We start from the raw sequence: 27,884 nt of genomic DNA, 5'->3' as shown, positions 1-27,884 counted from the left end.
TAATCAGTTTATCAGCTGCAGGCGGAATTTTGACGGATCGCCTTTGGGGTGTAATGTCACCTCTCGGCTGGTCATTCAAAATTGTGAATGCCAGGCAGCCAGACGCTCAGATGGGCTACCTCACGACACCACTGCAAGCTCCTGCAAAGCCATGACACAGCACACCTTAGACCAGAGCACAAACCCCAGGAATACTGAAAAGATTCCATGAACAGACCTTTTCCTGTTGAAATCCCATGAAAACATCGGATCTATTTGCCTAAACCCAGGGTAGGCTACCTGAGATTCACGACTTCCAACACATTAGTTCAGAAGGTTTTTCAGGCAGTTCTGAAAGCCTTCTTATTCATGGGGCAAATTTTCTGCACCTACACTTCAGAAGAAATCTAGAACTGATCACTATGACACTGTTTACTTTTCTGAAAGGGGCTTCATGTGCTTCTTAAAAGGGAAAGGAAATCGTCTCAGTAGGAGACACTTTCTTAGAGGAAAAACAATAAGTTCTGTGGAGAGAATACTTGCCAGGAACCAAAAGATCTAGTGTGGATCTATTGCAAGTTTGGGCCAGGGAAGTTCCTCTGTGATAGATAGGAGGGGGTTTAGGAAAGGCACTGGTTTAACCATGCTGGCTTTGATTTCCTTGTCTATAAAATGGGGTGATAGTGTTTCCTATCGTCACACAGATAATTCCTGTAGATGAATAAGGGTGTTTCTGTTTCTTTGTTTCTGAGTTCTGCTCAGACCAATGTTACCTGTTCAATTTATGCTAAGTAATAAAGCTTATAATGTTTGAAGTGACAAATAATTCACAGATGACATTGTTAAGCTCATTACCAATGTTTACCAGTTTTTGTACATTTCCATAAAGACATAATTTATAAACTTGAGGCATTCAAAGATGTATCTTTGAAAGGATCCACTTGATCATAAGCCTATAAACAGTTTGTGTTTACTTATTTTTGCATTTCACTCAAACAAAGTAAGTTTTGTGGGCTTAATCAAAATAAAGATATTTAAATAAATAATCATAGATAATAGCTCCTAAAATAATCATCTTCATTTGTACCTAATTTAATTGTACTTAATTTGTGTTTTTATTTCCTGGTATTCAAGGAAAACTTATAGCTCTAATAGGGAACTAGCAACTGAAGTCAGAAGCCAGGTTTCATAGCTGGAATTGAGTATTCCGTATCCTCTAAAATATGGACATAATGCAGGAAGATCTTTGGAAATATGACTCCAGCTGATAAATTTTAAATCATATGTAACATATGTGTAAAAGCAGAATCTTTCTTCTCTTAATCTCAGAAATATGATTAAGTATCTCTATTCATTTATCTCTCCAACTCCTATTCTTTCTAATTCTATTTCAGCTTCTCAATTAAGATCCTAAAATCATCAGAATAGACTAAACTTTATTTAAACTGACCACAGAGTTAGTAAAGTTTGTAATTTTAATGTTGGGTTGACATACGCTTACTTAAAAACATTTGGGAGAAAATTAGAGTATGGTTTTTATTCTCACTTCAACATTCACCACACAGTAGTCGGTTCCCAATTTTCCAGTTCTTAAGCAATTAAATGTTCTCTTGACATCAGAAGAAAGTCTGCCTACAGAAAAGTTGAAGAATAAAAGGCTTGATGTCTTAAATTGTAAATTGTGTTTTACCAGAAAGAGCATAAAAAGTTGTTTTTGTTTTCTATAATCAAGTTAATGAAGGATAAATAGTGCATTTGGCAAGTAATTCTGCTGTATGTCCATCCCTCATGATTGGAAAAGGCAAAGAAGAATCAAAAAAAAAAAAGGTTCTTCCTCTCCTTTGGCCCAAATACCAAAGGCACTCTTCAGATTTGCTGGTCAAGTCTGATTTTCCCCCCTCTCCCAGGAACTGCTAGGATGTTCTATAAAAAGATGTCAGGAGTGCCAGCATGGGAAAGTTAAATGCCCTCAAATGCCCTGCATTGCCTATAAGTACAAATGAAAAATGTTAAAGATTATTTAAAAACAGAAAAGACCTTTTGCAAAATGCTTTTGATTTATTGCTGTGTATTGTGCAGATCTTTATCAATTATTCTCACTCTATTTTATTCAAAAACTATGGTAAACTATGAGTTGGCATGTTGCTGCATACAGAAAAAAAGGCATTAATCAACTCTAAATAAACAAGTGCAAAGATCTATCTAACAACTATGAAGTAGTTAATACATTTTTAAGCAATTTTATTATAGAAAAGAGGTCTAAAAGAGTAGTGCTTAATTATCTGGACTCCTCTGTGCTGGGCTCCCTTTTGATTGTATTAATGAAGCAGCTGGCCCATTGTTTCCCTTTAATTCCTCTATTGTTTTAAGAATATGTCACAGCTCTTTATTCTTTTATCAGGTGCTGTGCAGGAGGATCCACACAATACCTCATATTCCTACTGTATTTGCCAATGCACAAAGAAACCTCCACAGTGGTTTTCAAAGATGGGGCACACATAATTTATAAGTTCTGTTCCTTGCACTACTCTGCTGTCAAGAATTTCAACAGTATTGGATTTGAATTCATTATAAAATTTGTATTAAACAATGTGGCTACGTATAGATATATGTACTGTGTTCATGTCTAAACCCTGAGATCTAGGCAGTAATGCGCCATGTTGAAATGGGGCAATTATTTAGCTTTTAGGGAATTATTCTGACCAATCACTTCCCAGTCGTTAAAAAATTAAATTTCACAAACAGGCATCATGTTGGATATTCAAATTATTTAGTAAAAATAAAAGAAGTTAACGAGCAAACAAGTAAGTATCCCTGGTTTTTTCCACTTCCAGAAACATAATGTCCTTCGGGTGTGTGTGTGTGTGTGTGTGTGTGTGTGTGTGTGTGTGTGTTAAACAGCCCATTAATCCCTTTGGAGAATGGCTTTCATTCATCTGAGTCTTCCTAAGAGGTATCATGGTTTACTCAAGAGGCCAATATGTAATTTTTATTAACTAAACTCTGATGATCAGTTGACCATCTTCTTGTATCCTACATATGGAGGAGATAGACTTTTAGGTAATGCAGAAATATCATTGTACATCTGCAGAAATCAAAATGCTATAGCAATTCAGTATATAATATAACATATTTTTATGCCAGGACTATTTTAAAGTGCTGCTGCGTTTATATGTAATTAATTCTTCTCCAGATTTCCATGAAAACCACAAACAATCACCTGTGATGAAATAATCTCGAAGATCCGATTCACATAGACTTTCTCTTTTTACACACGTGGCTTTTTGTCTTTGTTTTTTCCCTTGTCGAATGTCTGTATTTGGGAGGCTGTGTTTATTGATTTTTTTCCCCTAGAGTTCCCGGTCTAATAAAGAGAAGTAAGACAATGACTTAATGCCATGTAGTAAAAGTTACTAACTTCAACTTTTAGAAAAGCCATTAGAATAAATTATTATTGTAAACCATCTATTTCCTTTTGTACTGTTAGGTAAGTGTGTGGGGTTTTGTGGTTTTTTTAGTTTAAAATAAAGTTTCAAACTGGTATCTCTATCTATCTGCTTGAGGCTCCTTATCCTTCTACATATTGAGGCAGAGTAATACAAAATCTAAATGTGATTTAATTGGTTCAATTTGCTGTATATTTTCATGCTAAGCTTAGGTTCATATCTTGATGAGCCCGGACATAGTTGTGCTGGAGGTTTACGCCTTCAAGTTGCTTGCATTTCCTTATTTTTACAAAGCAAGCGTCTGTCAATCACACAGATAAATTAGAAAGAGACATGTATAGACATAACACATGGAAAAGATTTTTCAGCGCGCTATGTAATTATTAACCTGATTTTTACCATTGTAAGAAGCCGAGAATTGCAGATAGCATGGACGAAGTTAAATGCTTTTATACTGGATACATTTTGCTTATACAGAACTCTATAGGTATGGTGGAACAATATAATTGAAGCTTTGTCAGCTCTGTAACCTAGCAACAGATAATACTGTTAGGTTGCTGAATTGCTCCTGGTTGACAAGTAGGGAGTATTTTTGTGTTTATCATGTTTGCTAATGATGGGATCCTTTCCAAAAGGCTTGTCTTAATCTTAATTAGAGTTTATCAGCAGAGGTCTGCATGACATTGTGCAGACACTGATTTCATAAATAATAAAAGTGCAAGTGAAAAATTTGGCAGGATGGGGAGATATTTGAGGCCACTGCTTCTAGTAAGAGGAGTGTGAATTTCCAAAATATAATCGAGTTTGAACTGTGACTTTATTCTTTATTATCGAAACTTGTAGTACACTTCACTGCAGTTTTGACAGCAATTATGAGAAAAATTTATAAGCTTCCTGTTAGGAACCATATCTGTTTGTACAAGAACTTTGATCATAAACATTGCTTAGAACAGCAAGTACATGGTTTTTCAAAAACATCAAGGTCTTGATAGTTATTACTTTCTATGGAACCTTGAATGTATTGTCCTTCATTTGTGAAGGGAGTGGTGTGTGAGAGTGGAGTCTGGGGATAATGACTATGTTTGCAGCATAAGAGGCAGACAAAGAGGAGAATCCTAAAATAACCCTTCCATTTGGTGGAAGCAAGGAAGGTATCAGATAGCTGCTTCAGAGCCTGATGTCATTTGATAAAAACTTCACACTCATGCAGTAGGATTGTGATTTTTTTGCTCTGGTTTGCACAATATGATCATTCACAGGTTTGGGGATCATTATTATTGATCATTTCTAATAATAAAGTACATATCTTCAAGATAACAAAGAATTAAACATGGTAAGATGGAATATAATTCACACATTCACTGAGTTCCTCACTGACTTATTCACTTGAGAGATAATGCTAAGTCATGACATCCTTGCTTTCTCTGCCTTTCTTCACTTTTTCACTCATCATTCCCACATTCTGAAAATGTTAGAGAAAAAAGAGGAAATGCAAAGCTATTTTCAAATTTCATTTTCTGAATTTCAAAATGGACATCTCTCTACTGAATTGTTTGTACATGTCTTTGAAATATTTCATTATCAGGAGACTTTTTTGTTCATAGGGTCTCACTCTTTCCACCCTATGCAAACTGCAGACAGTGTACCCTTATGCCAGTGATTCTTAACTCTAGAGGCACATTAAGCCCTCTCTGGAGCTTCCAGAAAATAACGGGGCCCATAGAATGGATTGGTGGTTACCATGGGGGAAGGGGGGGAGGGCAAAAGGGGTGATTAGGCTCACATGTGAGGAGATGGACTATAATTAGTTTTTGGGTGGTAAACATGATGTAATCTACACAGAATTCAAAATATATTATGATGTACATCCAAAAGCTATATAATGTCGCAACCCAATGTTACTGCAATTAAAAAATAGATAAAATTGGAAAAAATAAAAAAGGAAAGAAAAGAAAAAAATAATGGGGCCCAAACTTCACTCTTAGCGATTTTGGTTTGATTCTTCTGGGCCGGATCTGAAAGTCAGGGTGATGAAGAGTTCCCAGGTGAGTCTACTGGGCAGTCAAGATTGTCAACCAGTGCTCTATGCCTATGTAGGATTTTGATGCCCTTTTAGTGTCCAGCTCAATTTGCAATTTAAGTAGAGAAGCAAACAAATGCTATATTCATATTTAACATTAGAAAATGAGTGTAATATTTGTGAGACGTTTAGAATAGTTCTTGGCACATAGTAAGTGCTTTCTAAGGGTTGGCTATTATAATTATTTCTTAGTCACATTAGAAGATAAACTGGAGTTACTTCCATGTCACAAATACAGACATTATTCTCCAGTTGTAGCTATACCTTTAAAAGCTGTATCTCATCACTGTGTAATCTTGATGTTTTATAAAATGAGCCTTCTCGTATCTAATTCAGAGAGATAACTGTGCTCGTTACCCAAACTCTGAGTTATCAAGTAAGGTGCAGTGTAGTTACTTAGTGAACATCACATGGTGCTGTGACTTGGGACACCTGGCTCTTCATACAGAATCTGGAGCCAAACTGCCTTGTTAAAGGCCATCTCCCACATCTCCTTCTCTTCCTCCAATTCCCCTCTCGCTGTGTGACCTTGAAGAATTTACGTACGTTTCCAGCCTCATGATCTCACAGTCAAATGGGAATAAATAAAAGCCACCTCACCGTTGGGAGAAATTAAGATAATGCATAGTGCCTAGCACAGAGTAACCATTTAATAAATGTGTGATTATTTCTATTATTAGCGTCTTGGTCACAGAAGTATAAAAAGTTGCTCACAACTTGATGATAATAATCTAGAGAGTTTCTAGCCTAGGGCTGTCATTTTATATGATGTAAGTAAAGCAATTCTCCAAGATCACACAGTAACAATAATCAAGTCAGGGCTTGAACTAAAACTCCTTACCCACCAGTTAAGTGCTCTTTCTAATCCATCTTTCCACTGAGGACAAGTAAATTTTCAGTGATCTTGAGTGCCAACTATGCTTCATTATTAGCGTGTAATCCCTTTAAGAAAGATCGTTTGCTGTTGAATGGTTGTGCAAAGAAAGTTGCAAGAGTTTTTTCAGTTAAACATTTATTATATTGTCATATGTGCATCCAATACCTTTGCATAATTCTATTTGTTTTTATTTAAGTATACAATTAGTGTAGATTAGTATATTAGTATAGTATGAAAATTAGTATATATGAAAATTTGCTTGGTTTAAATCTGGAGGCATTAAGCATACTACTCATATGAAAGTCACAGAAAACATCTGTTCGGAATCCTTAAATTTCACATCTATGGAGAGTTGATGGGAACACTCCACTGGCACTCAAAACACAGGCACCCACATCAACAGAGTACAACAGGAGTTACATCATTCACAACTTTCAGATCTACACAAATATCCAAAATCCATTCAAATGAAAATAGGTAATGTGGCCAAATAAACTCTACCTCAGCAGCAACTTTGTTCCACTAGGGACTTAGCTTTCAAGTAGTAGTTTGTTAAAGTAGCTTTGACAGGAAAATCAGGAGAGAAGACCTTACTCATACTGGATTTTTTATGCTTTTGCAAACCATCTCATATGAAAAGCACTTTATAAAAGTTATATTTCCACCCTTAACTATGGCTAAAAAACTTGTGCAAAAATTTTAGGTTCACAATCGATGTTTCTTACTGAAAAAAATGGTGCTAATTTTTTTCCAATTTTTTTATTGTGGTAAAATATATATAACATAAAATTTACTATCTTAACGATTTTTCAGTGTACAGTTATTAAGTATATTAATGCTGTTGTACAACCATTCCAACCATCCATCTCCAGAACGCTTTCGTCTTGCAAAGCTGAAACTTGATGCCCATTAAGCAGTAGCTCTCCGTTTCCCCCCACCCCAGCACCTGGCAGCCACCATCCTACTGTCTGTGTCTCTGTGATTTTGAACACCTTAAGTACCTCGTATAAGTGGAACCTTACAGTATTTATCTTTTTGTGACTGGCTTATTTCACTTAACATAATGTTCTCAAGTTTCACCTATGCTATAGCATTGTCAGAATTTCCTTCCTTTTTAAAGCTGAATAGTATTCCATTGTATGTATGTGCCACATTTTGCTTATCCATCCTTCTGTCAATGGATGCTTGAGTTGCTTCCATGTTTTAGCTATTTTTAATTATGCTACTGTGAACATGGGTGTGCAAATATCTTTGAGACCCTGCTTTCAATTCTTTTAAATATATATCCAGAAGTGGAACTGCTGGATCATAAGGTAATTCTATTCTTAATTTTTTGAGGAACCGCCATACTGTTTTCCACAGTGGCTGTACCATTTTACACTCTCACCAGCAGGGCACAAGAGTTCCAATATCTCCACATCCTGGCCAGTACTTGCTATTTCCTCTCTTTCTTTCTTTCTTTTCATAGTAGTACTCTTATTTTAAAGCCAAATGTAATACCCTGTGATTTGTTTCCATTGAAGATGAGGTCAGACACCAAAATAGCTAAATATCAATGTGATTTAGCATTTTCATGCACTCAGCTTGCTTCTTAATGAAGATGCATAATGCTGCCCTCTATTCAGCTGTAATTTAGAGCTGTCCCCTGTATAACCTGACTCTAAAAACAGGGTAGGAACAGTTCTCCTGCCTCCACGGCCCCACGTAGATGGCTAGAAACTATTTCTATTTCTAAGTGGTCAAGATAGAGTATGTGATCCACAAATGGATGCAGCCGTTGTCTTTCTTTTCTGAAATGAGTTAGTGCTCTCCGTGAAGCATAGATACATTTTCTCATTGAATTCATAGGTTTGTCTTTTCTTTCTGGTGAGATTTCTTTTCTTGGATTTAGCAGGGCAGTGACAAATGAGAGTACTAGTCCCAACCAGACCAAACCAAAAGGATAATGATTAACAATTACATAGAATTTACTATATGTCAGGTGCTGTTCTTAAGCTTATTAGCTTATTTATATTATATTATATTAACTCATTTAATAGCTTATATTAACATATATTAGCTTATTTAATCCTCATAATAACACCATGAGTTCCATACTATTACCATCATCCCCATTTTCAAGGATGAGGAAACTGATAGGCGGAATACTTAGGTTACAAGTTCAAAGTCACACAGTTAGTAAGTGGCAGAGCCAAGATTTGCACCCCAGCAGTCTGCTTCCGTTGTCCATACTTCCTCCAGATAGGATTAAATCTTTCACTAGCAGTTATACCTAGAATATTTTATTTCAATCAATAAGTGGAACTATGTTACAATACATAGGCGATCCTTCCCTATAAATGACTCCTTCAAGTTGGGATTCTCTAAATTCACCATCTAAAAAACTCAACCAAACAGTTTCAAAGAAGCAATCCTTGATTTTTGTGGTATCATTCTCTTGGTTTCCCTCTAACTTTTCCAAATATATGTTCTTTGTATCTTTAAATGATTCCATCTCCTCTACCCACTTCTTAAACGGTGAGCTACCCCAAGTTTTAATCTTTGGTCCTTCTCTTTTCATGCTGCAATCTTCCTGTGTTACCACATCAATGCAAAGAGCATTCACTGTCATTTAGAATGTGCTGGTGACTTCCAAAATATTTTTTTCTCCAGCCTTATGTCTCCTCCGAGTTCCAACTGCATCCTTAATACATCTACCCAAAAGCTTCTCAGGTAGCTCAGAATTGACATTTTCAAGGCAGAATTCAGTATTTCCAGGCATACACATACAGATGCATACATACAACACACATGCTCTTGCACACTTGGGGTTGGAGTCGGACAGACACAAGTCTCAATCATGATTCTGCCACTGACCACGTGTGTAGCTTTGGGCAAGTTAGTTAAGCTCTCTGCTTCAATTTTCTCAACTCTAAAATGAGGAAAATATCACCTACCTCACAGAATAATTGATAGGATTAAAATAGATGAAGTATCTGGCCCGAAGAAAGTGCTCCTAACTGGTACCTGTTGTCTCACTGTTGCCTGTGTAATACCCTTGTTAATATACCAGCTTTACTGCCTTGTTAATGGCATCACCATCATCTGGTTTCCCAAACAAGACACCTTGCTGTCATTTTCAACAGCTTCCTTTCTCTTATTCATCTTATGAAATTACCACAGTTCTCTCTCAGCCGTCTGTCTTGACCTTGGCCCTTTTCTCTCTCACAATTTACACTTCTCACAACTGAACTAGTACAACAGCCTGCAAATGGCCCTAGTGGTAACGTTTTCTATCCCTTCAGTTTCCTCTCCTCACTACCCTCAGACCTGTATTCTGAGGGGGAAAAAGGCTCAGGTCAAGAATTTTTTCATTCATTCATTCATATTAAATTTAATATATATATTTATTATATTTTTAATATACATTTACATTTAATATTAAATTTAATATATTTAATATCTATTTTAAAAATACATTAATATATATTAATAGAAAATAAATACTATCTCCCCGTCATGAGCCAGACACAACTGTTTTTATGTTACATTCAAAGCTGTCTCATCCTGCTCTACACTTTTTGTGGGAGGAAGCCCTGCTCTGCAGTGTTTGCCAATTCCCATGGCAAATGCTACAACTCTCACCACAGCTGATTTCAAGTTACCAGTGTGATACCGGCCAGCACACAAAATTCCTGACAATTGAACATTCCACCCTGTGACCCAGACAGGTTAGCTCTGGCACACCCCTGCCCATAATCCACCTCTTTCTCCCTCAGTCTCCAAGCTCCAGGTTTGCTGGCCTCCGAACCATTACCAGGACCAGTCAGGCTCTTCCATAGTCCCACACTCGCATGGTGCTCCTTTCTCTGCCAGTAATGACGTACCTGTCAGGTCCCCCCTACACATTCTTCTGCTGTTTTACCTCTATTCTTTATGAGTCAATAAAAGTCACCTCGAGTGGCTTGCCCGACTCCCCCAAGAGGTCACTTACCACTCCTCTCACATTTCCTTTAGCATTAGAGGATGACACCACCATGAGGTATTATAATTTATTTGTTTATATGTGTGCATTCTAGTTGTACAGCTGTGTGTGAAACCATAAGGCCCAGTTCAATCAATAGCTAATGAAGGATTTGAAAGATTCAATCCTAAGACGACTGACTTCCTCATCAAGTCTACACAGTACATTTTCAGCCTACTTCAGCCTTGTAAAAGGATGTGGTCTATTGAAACCATAAAATGAGATAAAGTAATCAAAACAATAAAATGTGGAACATCACTGAGTATGTATGAAAAGACAGATATGCCTTACAAGTGCTAGGCTGTTTAATAACATAGAAAAATCATTTTTTGCTTACTTTTCTGTACACTTGATATTTGTGAATTTTATTTATTTATTGGATCTTTTTGGCTGAAAGTTTGAGCACAAGTATTCTGAGTCATTCTGCTGCTTAGCTCACTGCTGTGATAAAGATTAGCTGTGAGTGGTACCTTTTCCAAAATCTCGATTTGTCCTGGGTACCTGAGTTCAAAACTTTCCTTTTGTGAAAAATAGCCATAGTGGATTTACCAATAATGTAAATTTATGAAAAATGGTAAATTATTACCAATAATATAAGTTATTCAGTTCAACATTAAAATCCAGTGAGTCTGAAAGACAGGCTATCAAGTTAACCCTGAATTGCAGTGCCTACTCTGCCCTCCCCACCTCTCTATTATACAGACTCACTTAATAAACTGTATCCCAGAGGAAAGATAAGGTGCAAATGATTACCTTGTCTACAGCTGTAAGTAGCTTGGATCCGTATGCACATCAGAGAAGGCACAGCTGAATGCAGAATCCTTCCAGCAGGAAGAAATGACTCCAGCAGAAATACCATCACTTAGTACTTTTCAGTGCTCATCTGATTCCACAATAATGCTGTTTAGCTTGTATATTTATAAATAAATAAATCAATGCCAGAGTGAATCTGTTTTCAATTTTAGTAAACTTGTATGCTTTCAGATACATTAGAACCAAAGAGGGAAAAAATAGGTGGTGTTTTCTAGTCTTTTAGTTTGTTTGTGTTTTACTTTGAAACTTTCACACACATTTGAGGTATGTAATCGTAGCTCTTTTTTTTTTTTTTCACAAACATGTACTGTCACAGATGGTGTTTTGTTTGCTTACCTTTAAAATTTAATCAGCTGGTTTAATTAATTGTCCAAGATTTCTCTGAAACAGTGTCCTGATTTTTCTGTGTGACTCTGCCATATCATATGCTGTGGTTATCTTTTCCACCAGATTTTTACCACAAGTTGTTTAAAAACTGTGATCTCTTTGAGAGTGGAAAAAATGAGGTGCAGTTGAAAAGACAGTTATCCTGAAAGATAAACAGGGCAGTATTACTTATCAGAATGGGTACAAATTTTGCTTGCTTAATGAGTACAATATATAGCCTTGCAATATATACACAATGAAAATAAAGCTTTATAACATATCAAGTATGCCACATTATTTCAGGCATAACTGTATAGGATACATATCTAGGCCTGAGAGTGTAGATAACAAAATATAAGTGCTTTGCCTGTCTAAACATGTTAAATAAATGAGCATTCGCTATCGCATTCCAATACATTAGAAGACGTACTTACATAGTTAATTTTCTTTTTAATGCACCACATGTGATCATTTGAAGCGCCGAGCCAGAGTATATCTTAGTGTTTGAAGAAAGGGTTCTTTTCATTTAAACAAATCTTTATTTAAATAATCCTTTTTGAAAAGGATCTGTGGCATATCTTCTTTTCAGGAAGTTCAATCAGGGTAAACGGAGATAAAGAAGCCGCATTATAAGGAATATTATATAAGTAAAGATCACTCAGCCAAAAAAATGGCAGCAGACATAAGGAGAGTAAAACTAACTGGAATTTCATTTTAACTTTCTAAATTTTAGGAGTTTTTGTTAACTTGTTTTGTAGTTTCAGGCATCTGATGTTGATAGAATAAGAGTATATTTGGGGAAGAGACAGTCTGATGGTAGGAGGGAGGGAGGAAGAAAGAAGGAATTTCTTACTTTCATAAGGTACAGAAAGAGTAACTCAGAGGCTCACCTGAAATAAACGTCTATGGATGGATCCCCACCACACGTGTTCTTAGGCACTATGCCGTGTGATAGCACAGTTACTGATTAAGGCAAGCCCTGGAAGGCAAACAGTCGACAAAACGCTCTACAGATTATGTCTGTACTTGGTTCTTAGTCTTCTCCTACTATTGGTCACAGAACAGTTCATTTAATGCAAGGAATACAATTTTCCACATAGCAAGGAAGAGGAGTATCGCTGTTGTCTTGATCAAACACTCCACCGCAGTAGAAACTAATGTGAAGAACATGAAGAGGTGCTCTTGACATCAATCCAGTGGACAGTGGGCTCGAGCATTCTATGTCAATTCTTTCTTTCTCTTTCTTTTTTCTTCTTAATAGGCGGTCAGCTTTGGTGCACAACTACGAAGGCCATCTCTGAGGGTGAAGAGCTAATTGCCTTTGTGGTGGATTTTGACTCAAGGCTACAAGCTGCCAGTCATATGACTCTTACAGAAGGGATGTACCCTGCGCGGCTGCTGGACTCAATTCAGCTGCTTCCTCAGCAAGCTGCCATGGCTTCTATTTTGCCTACAGCTATTGTCAATAGTAAGTGCTGAGGGCAATAGCCCAGTGCCATAGCTTTGTAGTGGTGATGGGTATTTATGGGAGAGAAAAAATGGCTACTGACAGGCAACCAGGGACCGACTTTTTACTCCAGTGTTGTGATTTCCTTTTATCTTCTCTCTAACTTTATGGGGGGGTGTGTGTGTGATTGCTTCTCATAGGAGTATAAAAAACCACTTAAATTCATTCATGTCAGGTTGAATTCCTGAAAGTTACACATAAAAACTTGACATTCTAAACTAGTTGAACATTCAAGGCTACTTAGCTCTAAGAAACTCAACAACTTTCATTGATGCCCTTATGGTAGAATAATTTTGGTATTGTTTAAAGGCTATAGAATTAAATACTTAAAAAAAAGAATTCACAATCAAATTTTGATTAGACATACTAATAAAGAGGAAGTGTAGCCTGCAGAAATCAAGACACCAGCTGATACAAGAAAGAAAAAAAAGAAAAATACATATAAACTTAGAATACTTTATAAGGAGAATTTTTTTAAAATTGTTTTGTTGTTGTTTTTTGCAGGAAAGGATTGGCCCTGAGCTAACATCTGTTGCCAATCTTATTTTTTTTTCTTCTCCCCAAAGCTCCCCAGTACATAGTTGTATATTCTAGTCATGGGTCCTTCTAGCTGTACTACTTGGGATGCTACCTCAGCATGACTTGATGAGCGATGCTAGGTCCACGCCCAGGATCCAAACTGGTGAAACCCTGTGCCGCCGAAGCAGAGCTTATTAAGTAGAACTTAACCGCTTGGCCACGGGGCCAGCCCCATAATTTTGCAATTTTTATTTTGAAATTCTATACTGTACTTGCCATCCTTACTTCTCATTCAGTAGAATTTGGTCCTTAGCTTTCTCCTTATCTCCTTCAACACAATCCTCTTGAGCCATCTCCTTCACTATCATGGGTTCTACTACCGAATATATATTAACAATTCACAAATCCCAAGTCCAGCTATTTCTGCAGTTTTAGACCTCAGTTGCTGCTTTTCCCGTGTCCCTCTGTATTTATTATAGAAATGTGAAATCCTATATATCTAATGTGACCTTATGTCCAAGTTTGCCTGGATTAATCCCAATTTACAGTGTTATCTGGTATCCCTCTCATTGGTGCCCCCTTTAACTACAAAAGTGCCACATTGTACAATACAGTGACAGATTTGGTCACTCTATATGTGCTGTAGCCTGAATTCATCACCTCTCTGTCTCTTTTCCTTGTAGAGATGAAGGAAGCCATCACTTACACAGAAACATTAACAAGAAGCCTTGGTAGCAAGGAGAAACTTTACCATCTGCTCTAGCATCTGGTTGCAAAGTAGTGATCATCACTTCCCATCAGTTCTTCTTCCTCAACATGGCTTTTCTTCCTCTCTGTCCCCCTTGCCATGGAGGCATTATGGAAGAGTGTTTGTACAAAGTTCTAATCCCAGTTCACCCACTTATATGATCATGAGCAAGTTACTCAACCTCACATTCCACGCCTGTAAATGGATGAGGGGGAAAAACACACCCATGGAGGAATTTTCCATGAGTGAATACGTATCATAGCATGACTCAATAAATACTACATGACTCTTAACTACAATTCAAAGTCTATCATCTATCTAGGTTACTGCAATTACCTCCTACAAGTTATAAGTCCTCTTTCTAAATTCACTACCTTCAAAACTCAGCTCTACTGTCAGGATTCTATCACATCTGATTCTCTCAGTCTATTGTTTAAAATCATTCAGTGATTCTCCATAATCATTGAGATAAAAATCTAAACTTCTTAAGAGAGCCTGCTGGGTCTTTGAGACTCTGTTTCTGCCTTCTACAACCTCATCTCTCCCAAGCCCCATCATGTTCCTTGCCCGAGCGGTACAGTACAGCCTCCCAGCATTCACCAGTCCCCGTCTCAGGCTCCCATGGCTTTCCTTGGGCTGTTGCCTTGGCCAGGGAGACCCAACCCTCTTCACCTGATGAGCTTAATTTCATCCTTAACAGCTCAGCTAAGGCATATCATCATCTTCCCTCTAAGTCTTTCTCTGGTCTTGTCCTCCCTCGAGGTATCTCACTAGCCTAGTCTCTCTTTTCCATGCTTCCACAGATTCCTGCATCCGAACAGTCCTTGCATTCTAACATAATTATCTGACCGCTTGTTCATCAACCCCGGGAGACCTTAAACTCCTTAATGACAGCAGTTTGGCCTTTCATTTTGTTTTACACCGAACCCAGCATAGAGTCTGGCACATAGTAGGCATTCTGTAATTAATTTATTAAATGAACAAATGATGTCAGAAGTTGGCATCAAAGCTAACTTTAATTCAGCCATTAGATCCTTTTAATCAAACAGATAAGCCAATTTACATTGCTGTTTATAAATGCATATTTTTCTAAACCATAAATACCGTGTAAAAAATTTAAAATTAATCTTTTGTGCTTTTAATGTTGGCATTTCCTACAGTACCACTTTCTAAAGACTTTGTGGGAAGGTAAATTGCATTGAGTGTAACCATTTTTTAAAAGCTTAGTCCTGTACTGTGGAACCACATCCAAGACTCCACTCATCACTGTCTGATTGCCTAGTTCAGAAGCTGAGAGCAGTCTCTGAGAAAAATTGAACTAAATGCTGCTTTACCTATGGTTGGCTCCACATGGGCAGCAGCTAATGTGTCCCTGTGATTTTGCCTGCAGAAGATATATTCCCTTGCAAGTCCTGTGGCATCTGGTATCGGAGTGAGCGGAATCTGCAAGCTCATCTGATGTACTATTGCAGTGGAAGGCAAAGAGAAGCTGCTCCAGTGGCAGAAGAAAATGAAGACAGTTCTCCTCAGATTTCCAGCTTATGCCCCTTCCCACAATGCACCAAGAGCTTTTCAAATGCCCGAGCTCTAGAAATGCACCTGAGTTCGCACAGTGGTAAGTGCCTCCCGTGTTTCTTCTTTTGCTCCAGGAGACTCTCTTCTTTTTCTCTATATATTCATTCATAGATACATACATATATACGTCAATATCTGTCTAACTATATCTATCTATAAAATCAAAATCTAGCTTACTGGACCCAGCTGGTTGTTAGCTTATGTCACTTATAATCGGTATATTCTACTCAAAGGACTTGCGTCTGAATTCTTTTTAACTAAAATGCTCAGATTGCAGGCCACATCATTCTATTTTTTTCAAATGAAGTAAAACAACATAATTTTACAAAGAAAGTCAGAATGCCCTTTGTATATTGTCATTAATATTCATTGATTTAAGCATCAAGTGATCTTTGGAAACTGACCATGTTCTTCTCCACTTGGCAGAGAATAAGTAGTATGTACATGAGAATAAGTATTTGCTGAACTGAAACAGAGCTCTTATTTTGATAGATCCAATTAAAATCACACTTGAGAGAAATTAGCTTTCAAATCTGGATCCATAAAATGCTCTTGATTTCCAGAGTGTACGTCATAACAGCTTAGTTGATTTTTCTGACATAAAATCGCTTTTAGTACTATGTTTTAAAATTCCTTAAGAAAAATTAGACTGAAAAGCCATTTTTTTAAAGCCCACTCCTAACAGCAAGGTGGCAGCTATTCCCAATTATTTTAGAATTGTATGCCCGATTGTTGTTAGTATCATTACATAGTATTCTAATGCCCATATTTTTTAAAAAAGTTGAAGTTAACCAAAATAGGTGCTGAGTTTTAAAAAACTAGCTCCGACCTCCAACACTCCAGTGCAGGGCAAGCTTTTGTCTTTGAACCTATAAAAATAGGCAATTTCCTTTCTACTCATTCTTTCCCCTGTCCCTACAAATGAGCTGTCTCTATGTAGGTGATAAAGCAGAGGAAGCAGAAGTAGGTTGATTGTCTCAGATGGTGAGTAAAGTCATGCACAAAACAAAAATAGAGATAGAGGGATCTTTCCAGCTAAAGAGAAAAATGAGTATTGGATTAGTTAAGGAGAAAAGGAGACAGGAAGGAGAAGTTCCCTTTTATCACTGAAAGATTGGGTTTGCTCTGACATATTTTCAGCTTATAAATATAAAAGGCAATTCTTGTTTTAGTCTCGAGTGTGGAGGATGAGCCAAGCCTTATGTTTAACCATATGCCACAAATGGACACTAGAGTTGACCTTAGTGAATAAAAATGTCCAGATCCCAATTCCAATTCCTGGTAGGGAGGAGTCGTAGTTCCCGTCTGTGCCCCCCAAGCCACACCCTCCTGCCCCCCCCCCCACGCCCACCACCAGGTAAGTCTCTGGACACAAACTGGGTGTCCTACAATTCAACTCAATTCTAACACTATCTACCCCAAGATAGGGTCAGATTCCACAGGTTAAGGAGTTGATCCTACATGATTGCCCCCTACATCCACTTCAGATGCCAGTTGAAAGCCCAAGTTATTACCAGTACTTCTGACCAACCAGCTGTAAATCAGAGGTTGCCAAGACTCCCTCCTTGGTTTGGATTAATTTGCTGGGATAGCTCACAGAACTCAGAGAAACGTTTTACTTGCTAGATTACTGGTTTACTATAAAATGATATAACTCAAGAACAGCTGCATGGAAGAGATGCACAGGGCAAGGTATGGGAAAGGCCTAGGAGATTCCATGCTCTCTTCCAGCACCACTCTCCCCAAGTTTCCACGTGTTCACCAACCTGGAAACTCTCCCAACCCTATCCTTTTGGGTTTTTACAGAGGCTTCATTACACAAGCATGATTGATTAAATCATTGGCCATTCACAATTGAATTCAATCTCCAGGTCGTGTCCCCTCCCTGGAGGATTTGTGTGGACACGGAGGTGGGTGGTGGGGATGGATTGAAAGTTCCAACCTTCTAATCATATGATTGATTCTCCTGACAACCAGCGCCCTATCCTTTGGTTACCTAAGGGCTTTCCAAAAGCCACCTCATTAACATAACAGAAGACACATTTATTGCTCTTATCAGAAGAAATTCCCAGGATTTTAGGAGCTGTGAGCCAAGAACTCTACAGACCAAATACAAATGAGAAATATATTTTGGACATTTGAGTATATATATCTTATAAATCACAATATCACAGTGAGGTTTACCCAGCAGTCATTGGTGGTATTCAAAATATTTAGAAACAGGCAGTGATCAACCAGCATGGATGCTGGTCCTAAATTACTATATTAGTGTACTAGAGTCTACCAGCTGAATATCAGCCCTGAGTAGAGATAAACCACGTTCAGCAAAACCAACAAATAAAATTCTACATTTGTACCAAAGACAAAGTAGGAGGTTATTAATTACTTTACAAAATGGTTCCTATTTGGGGTCTTTAGAATAAAGACCAAATCTAGTGCACTGAGAGTTATTTGATTTGCACACAAGTTATCAATCTCAACTCTAATGAATGCCTACATCTTTCTAATGTAGAGCATAGTGTTGTGGTAAGAAGGTTATTAGATTAGAAATTATAAAATCTGAGATTTAGGCATAGCTCCATCACTGAACACCTTTATTATGAGAATCAATTCCCTTAACCTCCTTGAGTTTGTTTTCTGACCTGTAAAGTGGAGATACTGGTGCCTATCCCACTGTGATGTGACAATATCCATGAAGGTGCTTTAGAAACTATTAAGTGCTTTTACTGTTATCACACATGGCAAAAGACGTCAGAAGAAAAAAGTTAAATATCACAAATGAGATTCTGAAAGATTTCAATTTATTCCTGTTGTGTTGAAGATATTAGATCATTAGCAAAGGTTCGTTTCATTAAAAACCCAACAGTATTCTTATTTTGTATATCTCTCCAGGAGTGAAAATGGAAGAATTCCTCCCCCCTGGTGCTAGTCTAAAATGCACCGTCTGTAGCTACACTGCTGATTCTGTGATCAACTTTCACCAACACCTGTTCTCCCATCTCACTCAAGCTGCCTTCAGATGCAATCACTGCCACTTCGGCTTCCAGACTCAGAGGGAGTTATTGCAGCACCAGGAGCTCCATGTCCCTGGCAGCAAACTTCCCAGAGAAAGTGACATGGAACACTCTCCAAGTGGAACCGAAGACAGCTTACAGCCAGCCACAGACTTGTTGACCAGAAGTGAACTCCCCCAGAGCCAAAAGGCCATGCAGACTAAAGATGCGAGCTCTGACACAGAGCTGGACAAGTGTGAGAAAAAGACTCAGCTCTTTCTCGCTAACCAGAGACCAGAGATACAGCCTACAACAAACAAACAAAGCTTTTCTTACACAAAAATCAAGTCTGAGCCCTCTAGTCCGAGACTCGCCTCGTCTCCAGTGCAGCCTAATATTGGGCCTTCTTTCCCCATGGGCCCTTTCCTGTCTCAGTTTGCTTTTCCCCAAGACATCACAATGGTCCCTCAAGCTTCAGAGATCTTAGCCAAGATGTCTGAACTGGTACATCGGCGACTGAGGCACGGAAGTAGTAGCTATCCTCCTGTAATTTACAGCCCCTTGATGCCCAAGGGGGCTACTTGTTTTGAGTGTAACATAACATTCAATAATTTGGATAATTATCTAGTGCACAAAAAACATTATTGCAGCAGCCGATGGCAGCAGATGGCCAAGTCCCCAGAGTTTCCTGGTGTTTCAGAAAAGATGCCTGAGGCCGTGAGTCCGAACACTGGCCAAACCTCCATAAACCTTCTCAACCCAGCTACTCACTCTGCTGATCCTGAGAATCCACTTCTTCAAACATCCTGCATCAATTCTTCCACTGTTTTAGATTTAATTGGGCCAAATGGGAAGGGCCATGACAAGGATTTTTCCACTCAAGCTAAGAAGCTCTCCACCTCCAATAGCAATGATGATAAAATTAATGGAAAACCTATTGATGTGAAAAATCCCAGCGTCCCCTTAGTGGACGGGGAAGGTGACCCAAATAAGACTACCTGTGAAGCTTGCAACATTACCTTCAGCCGACATGAAACTTACATGGTCCACAAACAGTATTACTGTGCTACACGCCACGACCCTCCACTAAAGAGGTCTGCTTCCAATAAAGTGCCTGCCATGCAGAGAACCATGCGCACACGCAAGCGAAGGAAGATGTATGAGATGTGCCTACCTGAACAAGAACAAAGGCCTCCGCTGGTCCAACAGCGATTTCTTGATGTAGCCAACCTCAGCAATCCTTGTACCTCCACTCAAGAACCCACAGAAGGGCTTGGAGAGTGCTACCACCCAAGATGTGATATCTTTCCAGGAATTGTCTCAAAGCATTTGGAAACTTCTCTGACGATCAACAAATGTGTTCCAGCTTCCAAATGTGACACTACTCATTCCAACGTTTCCTGCTTAGAGATGGACGTGCCCATAGATCTCAGCAAAAAGTGTTTATCCCAGTCTGAGCGGACAACCACGTCTCCCAAAAGGCTGCTGGACTATCACGAGTGCACTGTGTGCAAGATCAGTTTCAACAAGGTAGAAAACTACCTGGCCCACAAGCAGAATTTCTGTCCCGTCACTGCGCATCAGCGTAATGACCTGGGTCAACTCGACAGCAAAGTGTTTCCCAATCCAGAAAGCGAACGAAACAGCCCTGATGTCAGCTATGAAAGAAGCATAATAAAATGTGAGAAAAATGGGAATCTGAAGCAGCCTTCTCCCAATGGAAACTTATTTTCATCCCACTTAGCAACTCTGCAAGGCCTGAAAGTCTTTAGCGAAGCCGCTCAGCTCATTGCTACAAAAGAAGAAAACAAACATTTGTTTCTTCCACAATGCCTTTACCCTGGAGCAATAAAGAAGACAAAAGGAGCAGACCAGCTTTCTCCGTATTATGGAATAAAACCAAGTGATTATATTTCTGGTTCTCTTGTCATCCATAACGCTGACATAGAGCAAAGCACAAACGCGGAAAATGAATCTCCCAAAGGCCAGGCTTCTTCAAATGGGTGTGCTGTGCCGAAGAAAGATTCCCTGCCGTTGTTGCCCAAAAATAGAGGCATGGTAATAGTTAATGGTGGACTGAAGCAAGATGAGAGACCCGCCACCAACACCCAGCAAGAGAACGTGTCCCAGAATCCTCAGCATGAAGATGGCCACAAATCTCCCTCGTGGATCTCAGAGAATCCGTTAGCTGCAAATGAGAACGTCTCACCAGGAATTCCCTCCACAGAGGAACAGTTGTCTAGTATAGCAAAAGGCGTGAATGGCTCCACCCAGGCTCCAACCAGTGGGAAATATTGCCGGCTGTGTGACATCCAGTTCAACAACCTCTCAAACTTTATAACTCACAAGAAGTTTTATTGCTCATCACATGCAGCAGAACATGTCAAATGAAATAACTAAATACATAAACATCAGTCGCCTTTGGTACCAGTGTTTAGTATGTTGTTCTACCCAGTCCAGAAAAAAAAACAAAAGCTGTTTGAATTACATCTGGGCAATCAGGAGATAATTCATTATGGCTGAGTTGAAGACTTAAGGTGTAATTTCATTACAGTCCATTAGTCAAGTGTATTATTGGTGCCATTTTCAAAAAAGAAATTAATTTATTTTACCAGCAGTATTCATAGCTGTGGTTATGTTATTTTTTATTTAAAAACTTTATATTAAAGTCATTTGTAATGTTATTGTATAGTTATTGTGTAGCACATATGGTTTGCACTGTATAGTAGCTTTTAAAGAAAATAGTCACAAACAATACAGAAAAGCATTTTAGAAATAGCTTCAAAAGCACTCGTGTATCTTGATTTCTTCTTATATGCTGTTGCAGATATATGTATATGCTAAAATATAACTTGCAAAGATGTTCTAAATACACGTGCTATAAGTTCGCCTTAAGATTTCAATTCTTGGATAATCAGGCTCCGTTTGCACTTTATATTTTAGCAGATACAGTCTCTTAGTCACTAGGCTTTGCATTCGTATGTAGCCGTATGTTTCTGTCCATTTTCTTAATCTTAAACATGTACGTTAAATGAAGATGGCAATTTTTTTCTTGTATAGTACTTGTATTTTCTTTCGCTGATGCAGCTCTGTCTCAATTTTTAAACCTTTGCTGTTAATTGCAATACTTTATAAAGAATGAACAAAATTACTGGAAGCAGTATTGTAAGTAATGAGGTAGTATTAATCAGTTTTATCTTTTGAAAGGCACAGTCTAAATCGAAACCCTAAACTCAATGCTGCAAGTATGAATTTAATTCATATATAAGATCTATTTAAATCTAAGAGTAGCAATACTGCACCTGGTGATCACAAAGATAATGTTCTACTTCTGATAGAAATAATTTCTCAACAAATGTTGTTACTATGCATGTATATGGATGGAATAAAATTCCAGATTGTTGGAGAAGTTTGGCACACTTTTTTTCTTTAAAATACAAGGGAAACCCTATATGCCTATTCTTTGTAACGAGAATATGGTCAAAATGGAACTGAATAGCTGTAGGAACGTGATGACAAACCAATAAAGGGATAGTTTGTCCTTTATATGCACCTAATTAATATCTCATTATATTAAAATGAACTGGAGACTCCAGGCTAGGGTACTAGAAAGGTTTTTCATTATAACTATATGTAATAGGACTGTCTCTCTGGTCTCCACTTCCGCCCCAACCACCACCACTGTGGCACAGAAACAGAACAATTTCATAAGCATCTAAAAGGCTTACAAAGCCTGTGCACAAGAGTAAGCACAAATGTTGATCAAATGCACCCAACTTTTGGACAGAGATAACCAGAGAGAGAGGATTGCATTTTGAGGCACCGTGAAGTGATATGGTGAAGTGACTCTGATGAGTAAAGATGCACAAGTCACATGCTTGCAATTTGTAAAAGACACTAGATTTCACATGTCTCATTTGTACACTCCAAGGGTCTGCATATTGAGGGGTAGCAGAGACCAGACAGTATGAGTCAGATCATGGATGACCATTGCCCATCAAGACAGACTGTAGTCTACTGCAGTTTTGGAAATATCCTGATCTGGAAAGGCAATTACCCCAGTGTGGGTAAGACGCACTATTTGCAGATAGGGTGTGATGCACTATTATTCGTCCATATTGGATTTGGTAACATAATGAACATAAGGTGCTGGCCCCAAAGAAAACATATAAATACTGTGACAAAACATAAAAAATACTGTGTTGCTGTCAAGAACATTTCTCCAGTTCCTTGTTGACAATAACTATTTTTAAATGTAAAATCTTGACCTTAACTAATGTCTTCCATTTCAGTCAGTGACTAAACCATGAGGTGAACTGATATGCTTAATAGAGTTTTGCAGGAATCTGTTAAGTATCAGATCCTTGGGGATCCACAGGGATGTTCATGAAGACCTGCGCAGTTCTCCAGCGGGGGCTGACAGGACTGGGTATTCTTAATAAGACTTCCTTCCCCAATTTCTTCTTCTTCCTCTTCTTTCTTTAAAACAAAAAGAAGATCAGCCAATCAATATATATCTATCGATCACTTGGCCTTGTAATTACAATGAAGGCAAATGAGGTATAATATATGATTGCTTCCTTAAAGGAACTTCTAATCTGGTTCAGTTTAGTGCTTCTCAACACAGTTCCCGCATTAGAATCACCTAGGAAACATTAAAAAAATGTCAGTGTATGTGTATTTTTGGTACATTGGTCCTTGCAAAGATCAATTAAAGAAAAATTCCTGTCTGTGGGTTCTGGGAATCTGTATGCTTTAAAATCTGTCCAGATGGTTCTAACACATGACAGTGTTGGGAAACACTAAGTAGTAAACTAGGACAAAGTATGAAGGATGAGTGAGACTGAGGAGAAAGACAAAGAAAAATAAAAAAGGAAACCAAAATGGGATGAAAGAGCTGGGAAAGACTGTATGCATCAGGTAGGGTCTAGAAAGGTGGTAGAATGGTGAGGAAAGCTATCTGTCTTTTTGGGAACCCTGAAGTATTTGTGTACTGTATCCAAAAGAATATTTCAACTGTTGTTTGTATAGTTGAAAGTAGGTTCTAATAGTCATTCATAGAAGGAAACAGTGTAGGCTGAAGTAGTGACATTCGGACCACTGGACCAACTAACTCTGGAGAGTATAGAGGAAGAAGTGGTATTTCCACATGTGGAAATCAATGTAAATTATAGCATGAAAATACCATGTGAGGGTGAAGAGTGAGTAAAACAATTTTTGAAAAAAGAAGGCTCAGATTGGAAAGTGAAAAAAGATGAGTATAAATAGGGATTTGGTATCACAATGCTTTGAATGCCAGGCTAAGGTTTACGGGCTTGCCTTATTCCTTGCTTCTGAAATAGAGTCATGAAATGAAAACGCTGTCTAGGAACAGTGATAGATTGAGAGTGAGGCCTAGAGGCTAGAGAGAGGGAGACTAGTTAGAAGGCCACAGTGATGATCCATATGCAGGTTAGTGAGAGCCTCCAGCAAGTGAGTGGAGAAGGACAAGTCTGGGTATGGGGTTACAGAATGACTGATACTGGAGACCAAATCAAAAAGGAAAGCAAAGATCTTCAACCCTCACTGATAAAAACACCCCATATTCAATAAGAAAACATTTAGATCAGAATATTAGCACCAGTTGAATGGTGTGGAGGAAGGGCGGTAAAAAGAGTAATGGTTTATATTGGTTCTTCAGATTGTTCTGTGATATTTAAATCCTCTACAGAAAACCTACTAAATTAGAATATCTTACAGTGGGGCCTGGATTGCAGAGTTTTTTTGGTAAAGCGCCCTAGAGTCTTCTCTGTTGTCCTCCTTTGACAACAATTGAGACTCATTGAATTAAACATGGACGGAATAGGAAGTTGTATTCTGTGGTTAACAGCAAAATGAATTCAGATGGCAGCAGAATTTAATACACATTGGTCTTCGAAGTGTTGCTATCTAATATGTAACATACTCGAGTGTTTAAAACCACTATGTTTTTAATATAACTCAACATGTGTATTTTAATGTTGAAATTAAAACTAAAAATTGTTGTCATAGAATCTGCAAACAAAACTTGAAAATCTTTTAATCGGGTGAAACTCTCTTGTTTTAAGGCAAAACTAAGGGTCAGAGATTTTAAGTGCCCAAAGTCACAAAACTGACGGGTGGGAGCAGAGACCTGAGTCTTGTTCTCAGGTTACCTCCCCTCACCATGTTCCTGTCTCAGCTAATCCAGAAGGAAAATACTAAGGCAAGCAGCTAAAATTCCAGCTACTTTTTCTCTCTCTGATATTTAAGTGTAGCTCAAACACTCTCTAGAGATAGGGAGAAGGGAGCATATGAGTTTCTCATGACTGTCATAACAAATTTCCACAAACTTGGTCACTTGAAACAACAGAAATGTATTCTTTCATAGATCTGAAGGGTGGAAGTCTGATATCAAGATGTGAGCAGTATGGGACTCCCTCCAGAGGCTCTGGAAAATACCTTCTTTGCCTCTTTCAGCTTCTGCTGGCTGTCAGCATTCCTTGTCTTGTGGCCATATCACTCTAAGCTCTGCCTGCCTGGTCACCCTTGCCTCCTCCTCTTCTCTGTATGTAATCTCCCTCTGCCTTTCTCTTATAAGGACACTTGTGATGGCATTTAAGGCTCACTAGGATGATCTCCCATGTCAAGATCCTTAATGACATCTGCAAAGATCCTCTTTATAAGGTAAGATTTTCAGGTTCCAAGGATCAGGATCTGATATCTTTGGGGGCTGTTATTTAGTCTCCAGTAGAGAGGTAATGAAATACTCTGGCCAATATGGAAGTGGAGAAGAAGGGATGAAGGAAAAGGGGAACTTCCCTTTTCCTTTATTCCCAGACACATTCTACAAATGTGTAGCAATGCAGCAGAAATTCTTATTTGCAAGCTGGTGAATCTCTTGGAACTTGATTGATGCATGAATGTTATTAACAAACATCAATGGCATCCATAAAGAATATAGCATCTAAACTAACAGGTCTCAACTGATCATTTAAGATCCAATCATGAGGCAGAATTAAGTCGGATGACAACCCTGCACCAGGCAGTATATCCGTTTGGAACTTAGCGAAACTTATTAATTCAGAGAATCATGAAAAAGCAGACACAGGCTAGGCAAAAGTTTACTTTGGCACTATCTAGAAAAAAGAGTTTGCTCAGTATATTAACAGAATAAACAAAATTGAAAGAAAATAAACTGTTTTCAAGAATCTTAACAGCCTTACTTTGCATATAAATAATATATTAATTTCAAATGATTTTTATCTTCATATTGAAGAATGTCAGAGCTTTTTGCTTGGCAACACTTCTTTGATCATTAATTCTATCCCCTACATATAGCATAGCCTGGTTGCAGATGATGTAAATATATCAAATTCACTAAATCCAGAACTTTCTTTTTTTCCATTTGAGATTCAATGACCCTCAAGAAAAACAATTAATCAAGTAAAATGCAATGTCGTTATATTTATGAAAAAATACGCAATAACCAAAGTCTTTTAAAATTAATAGTAGGAATATAAAACTTTATAAAAATATAAAAATAAAAAAATATACTCAATATCATGGCTAGTTTAAAAAAAGAAAATGATAACAGAAAGAGGAGGAGATTCAGATGAACAAAGGATGAAGGAGATCAACATAGAAATCATAAGAAAAAAATCTTGAGAGGAAAGCAGAAAATTCAAGACAAAGGAATTAACAGGAAGCTGTTCACACCAAGGCACTCACAGACACACCTCGGGTGGACATACGGATGCCTTCCTCCTGCTGCAATAAATGAACTGTCCCTGGTCTTAGTCAAAGCCAGTCCTTCCACTTAAGCTTCCCATTCCCTCTAGCCAATTTGATGATTTAGCTCCTTCAATTATTCCCTCTCTTTCCTGGCAGAAGAGAAACAGATGAGTCTTTTTGAATTTTTGTAAGGACTTGAACAAGAAGAATTAATATGTGCTCTGAATTGAAGTCTGAAGCAGAAATGAAAGGGTCCTTCTCACATGTCATGGATTGGATAATAATCCGTCAATTTGCTCATCCCAGAAGTTCGAAGGAGTTTCAATATTGCTCAGATTCAATTCCTTGCCAGTGTTGAGGATGGAGGCTTGGAGCTGATTCAATTTAATTTAGTGATCAGAGGAATGTGAATTACACATACACAGTGTTGGGCAGTAAGTGTTATACCTACCACATCAGTACTACAATTTTTATTATACCACTGAGCAAACTGAGGCTTAGAGCAGTTGGATGAGTTCTCCAAATGACAGAGCCAGTAGAGCCAAATCTTGAATCCAGTTGTCTGTCCACCAGATTTTTTTTTTAGGAAGATTAACCCTGAGCTAACATTTGCCACCAATCCTCATCTTTTTGCTGAGGAAGATTGGCCCTGAGCTAACATCTGTGCCCATCTTCATCTACTTTATATGAGGGTTGCCTGTCATGGCATGGCTTAATAAGCAGTGCATAGGTCCGCACCCAGGATCTGAACCAGCGAACCCCAGGCCACCAAAGCAGAACGTGTGAATTTAACTGCTGCACCACCAGGCCAGCCCCAACAAGATTTTGCTACCTTTTTCCATAAGGCCCTGGATCTTACTCCCTTTACCTCAAGACAGATCCCTTATGATCTTTTTGCAGGTCTACTTCACACTCTTTTATTACCCTCTGGCACTGGAGTTGCCTGAGTTAGGATAATCCTATGTCCCATTCTGCCTGGGACAATCCTGGCCTGGTTCAGAATGTATCTTAAACTTTCTGTAATAAATGTCATCATCAAGAGCTGCATCAAAATAAGCTGGGATGGATTCCACAGACTTCCACTTTGTATATCCAGCTTCTAACGTTGTTTCTGCTACTGGTGGGTAAGGTGCATGTCCAGTGAAAAGTTTTCTCCTTAATATGTGGTTAAAGCTGAAGGACAACCAGAGGTAACCTGTCTATAGCATTAGCCCTCTCCTGATGCAGTGTAACTAACACCTTCTTTT

The 27,884-nt window shown here is 38.3% G+C and overlaps 1 protein-coding gene across 2 annotated transcripts in view; it reads left to right on the top strand.

Moving 5' to 3' along the window:
- The window catches only part of ZFPM2 (zinc finger protein, FOG family member 2), a 437,784-nt gene extending 415,482 nt beyond the window's left edge, over positions 1-22,302 (top strand). For both annotated transcript variants that reach the window (XM_046641568.1, XM_046641567.1), the window contains 3 exons: positions 12,826-13,032; positions 15,729-15,953; positions 18,806-22,302. In XM_046641568.1, coding sequence (XP_046497524.1) covers positions 12,826-13,032; positions 15,729-15,953; positions 18,806-21,297 — 2,924 coding nt within the window. In that variant the 3' untranslated portion in view covers positions 21,298-22,302. The remainder of the gene's footprint in view (positions 1-12,825; positions 13,033-15,728; positions 15,954-18,805) is intronic.
- The last annotated feature ends 5,582 nt before the right edge of the window (positions 22,303-27,884 follow it).

The sequence above is a fragment of the Equus quagga genome, chromosome 16 (genome assembly GCF_021613505.1).
Source record: "Equus quagga isolate Etosha38 chromosome 16, UCLA_HA_Equagga_1.0, whole genome shotgun sequence".
Taxonomy (NCBI): domain Eukaryota; kingdom Metazoa; phylum Chordata; class Mammalia; order Perissodactyla; family Equidae; genus Equus; species Equus quagga.
Note: the sequence above shows the minus strand (reverse complement) of the source record. Positions and strands in the feature narration are given on the sequence as shown.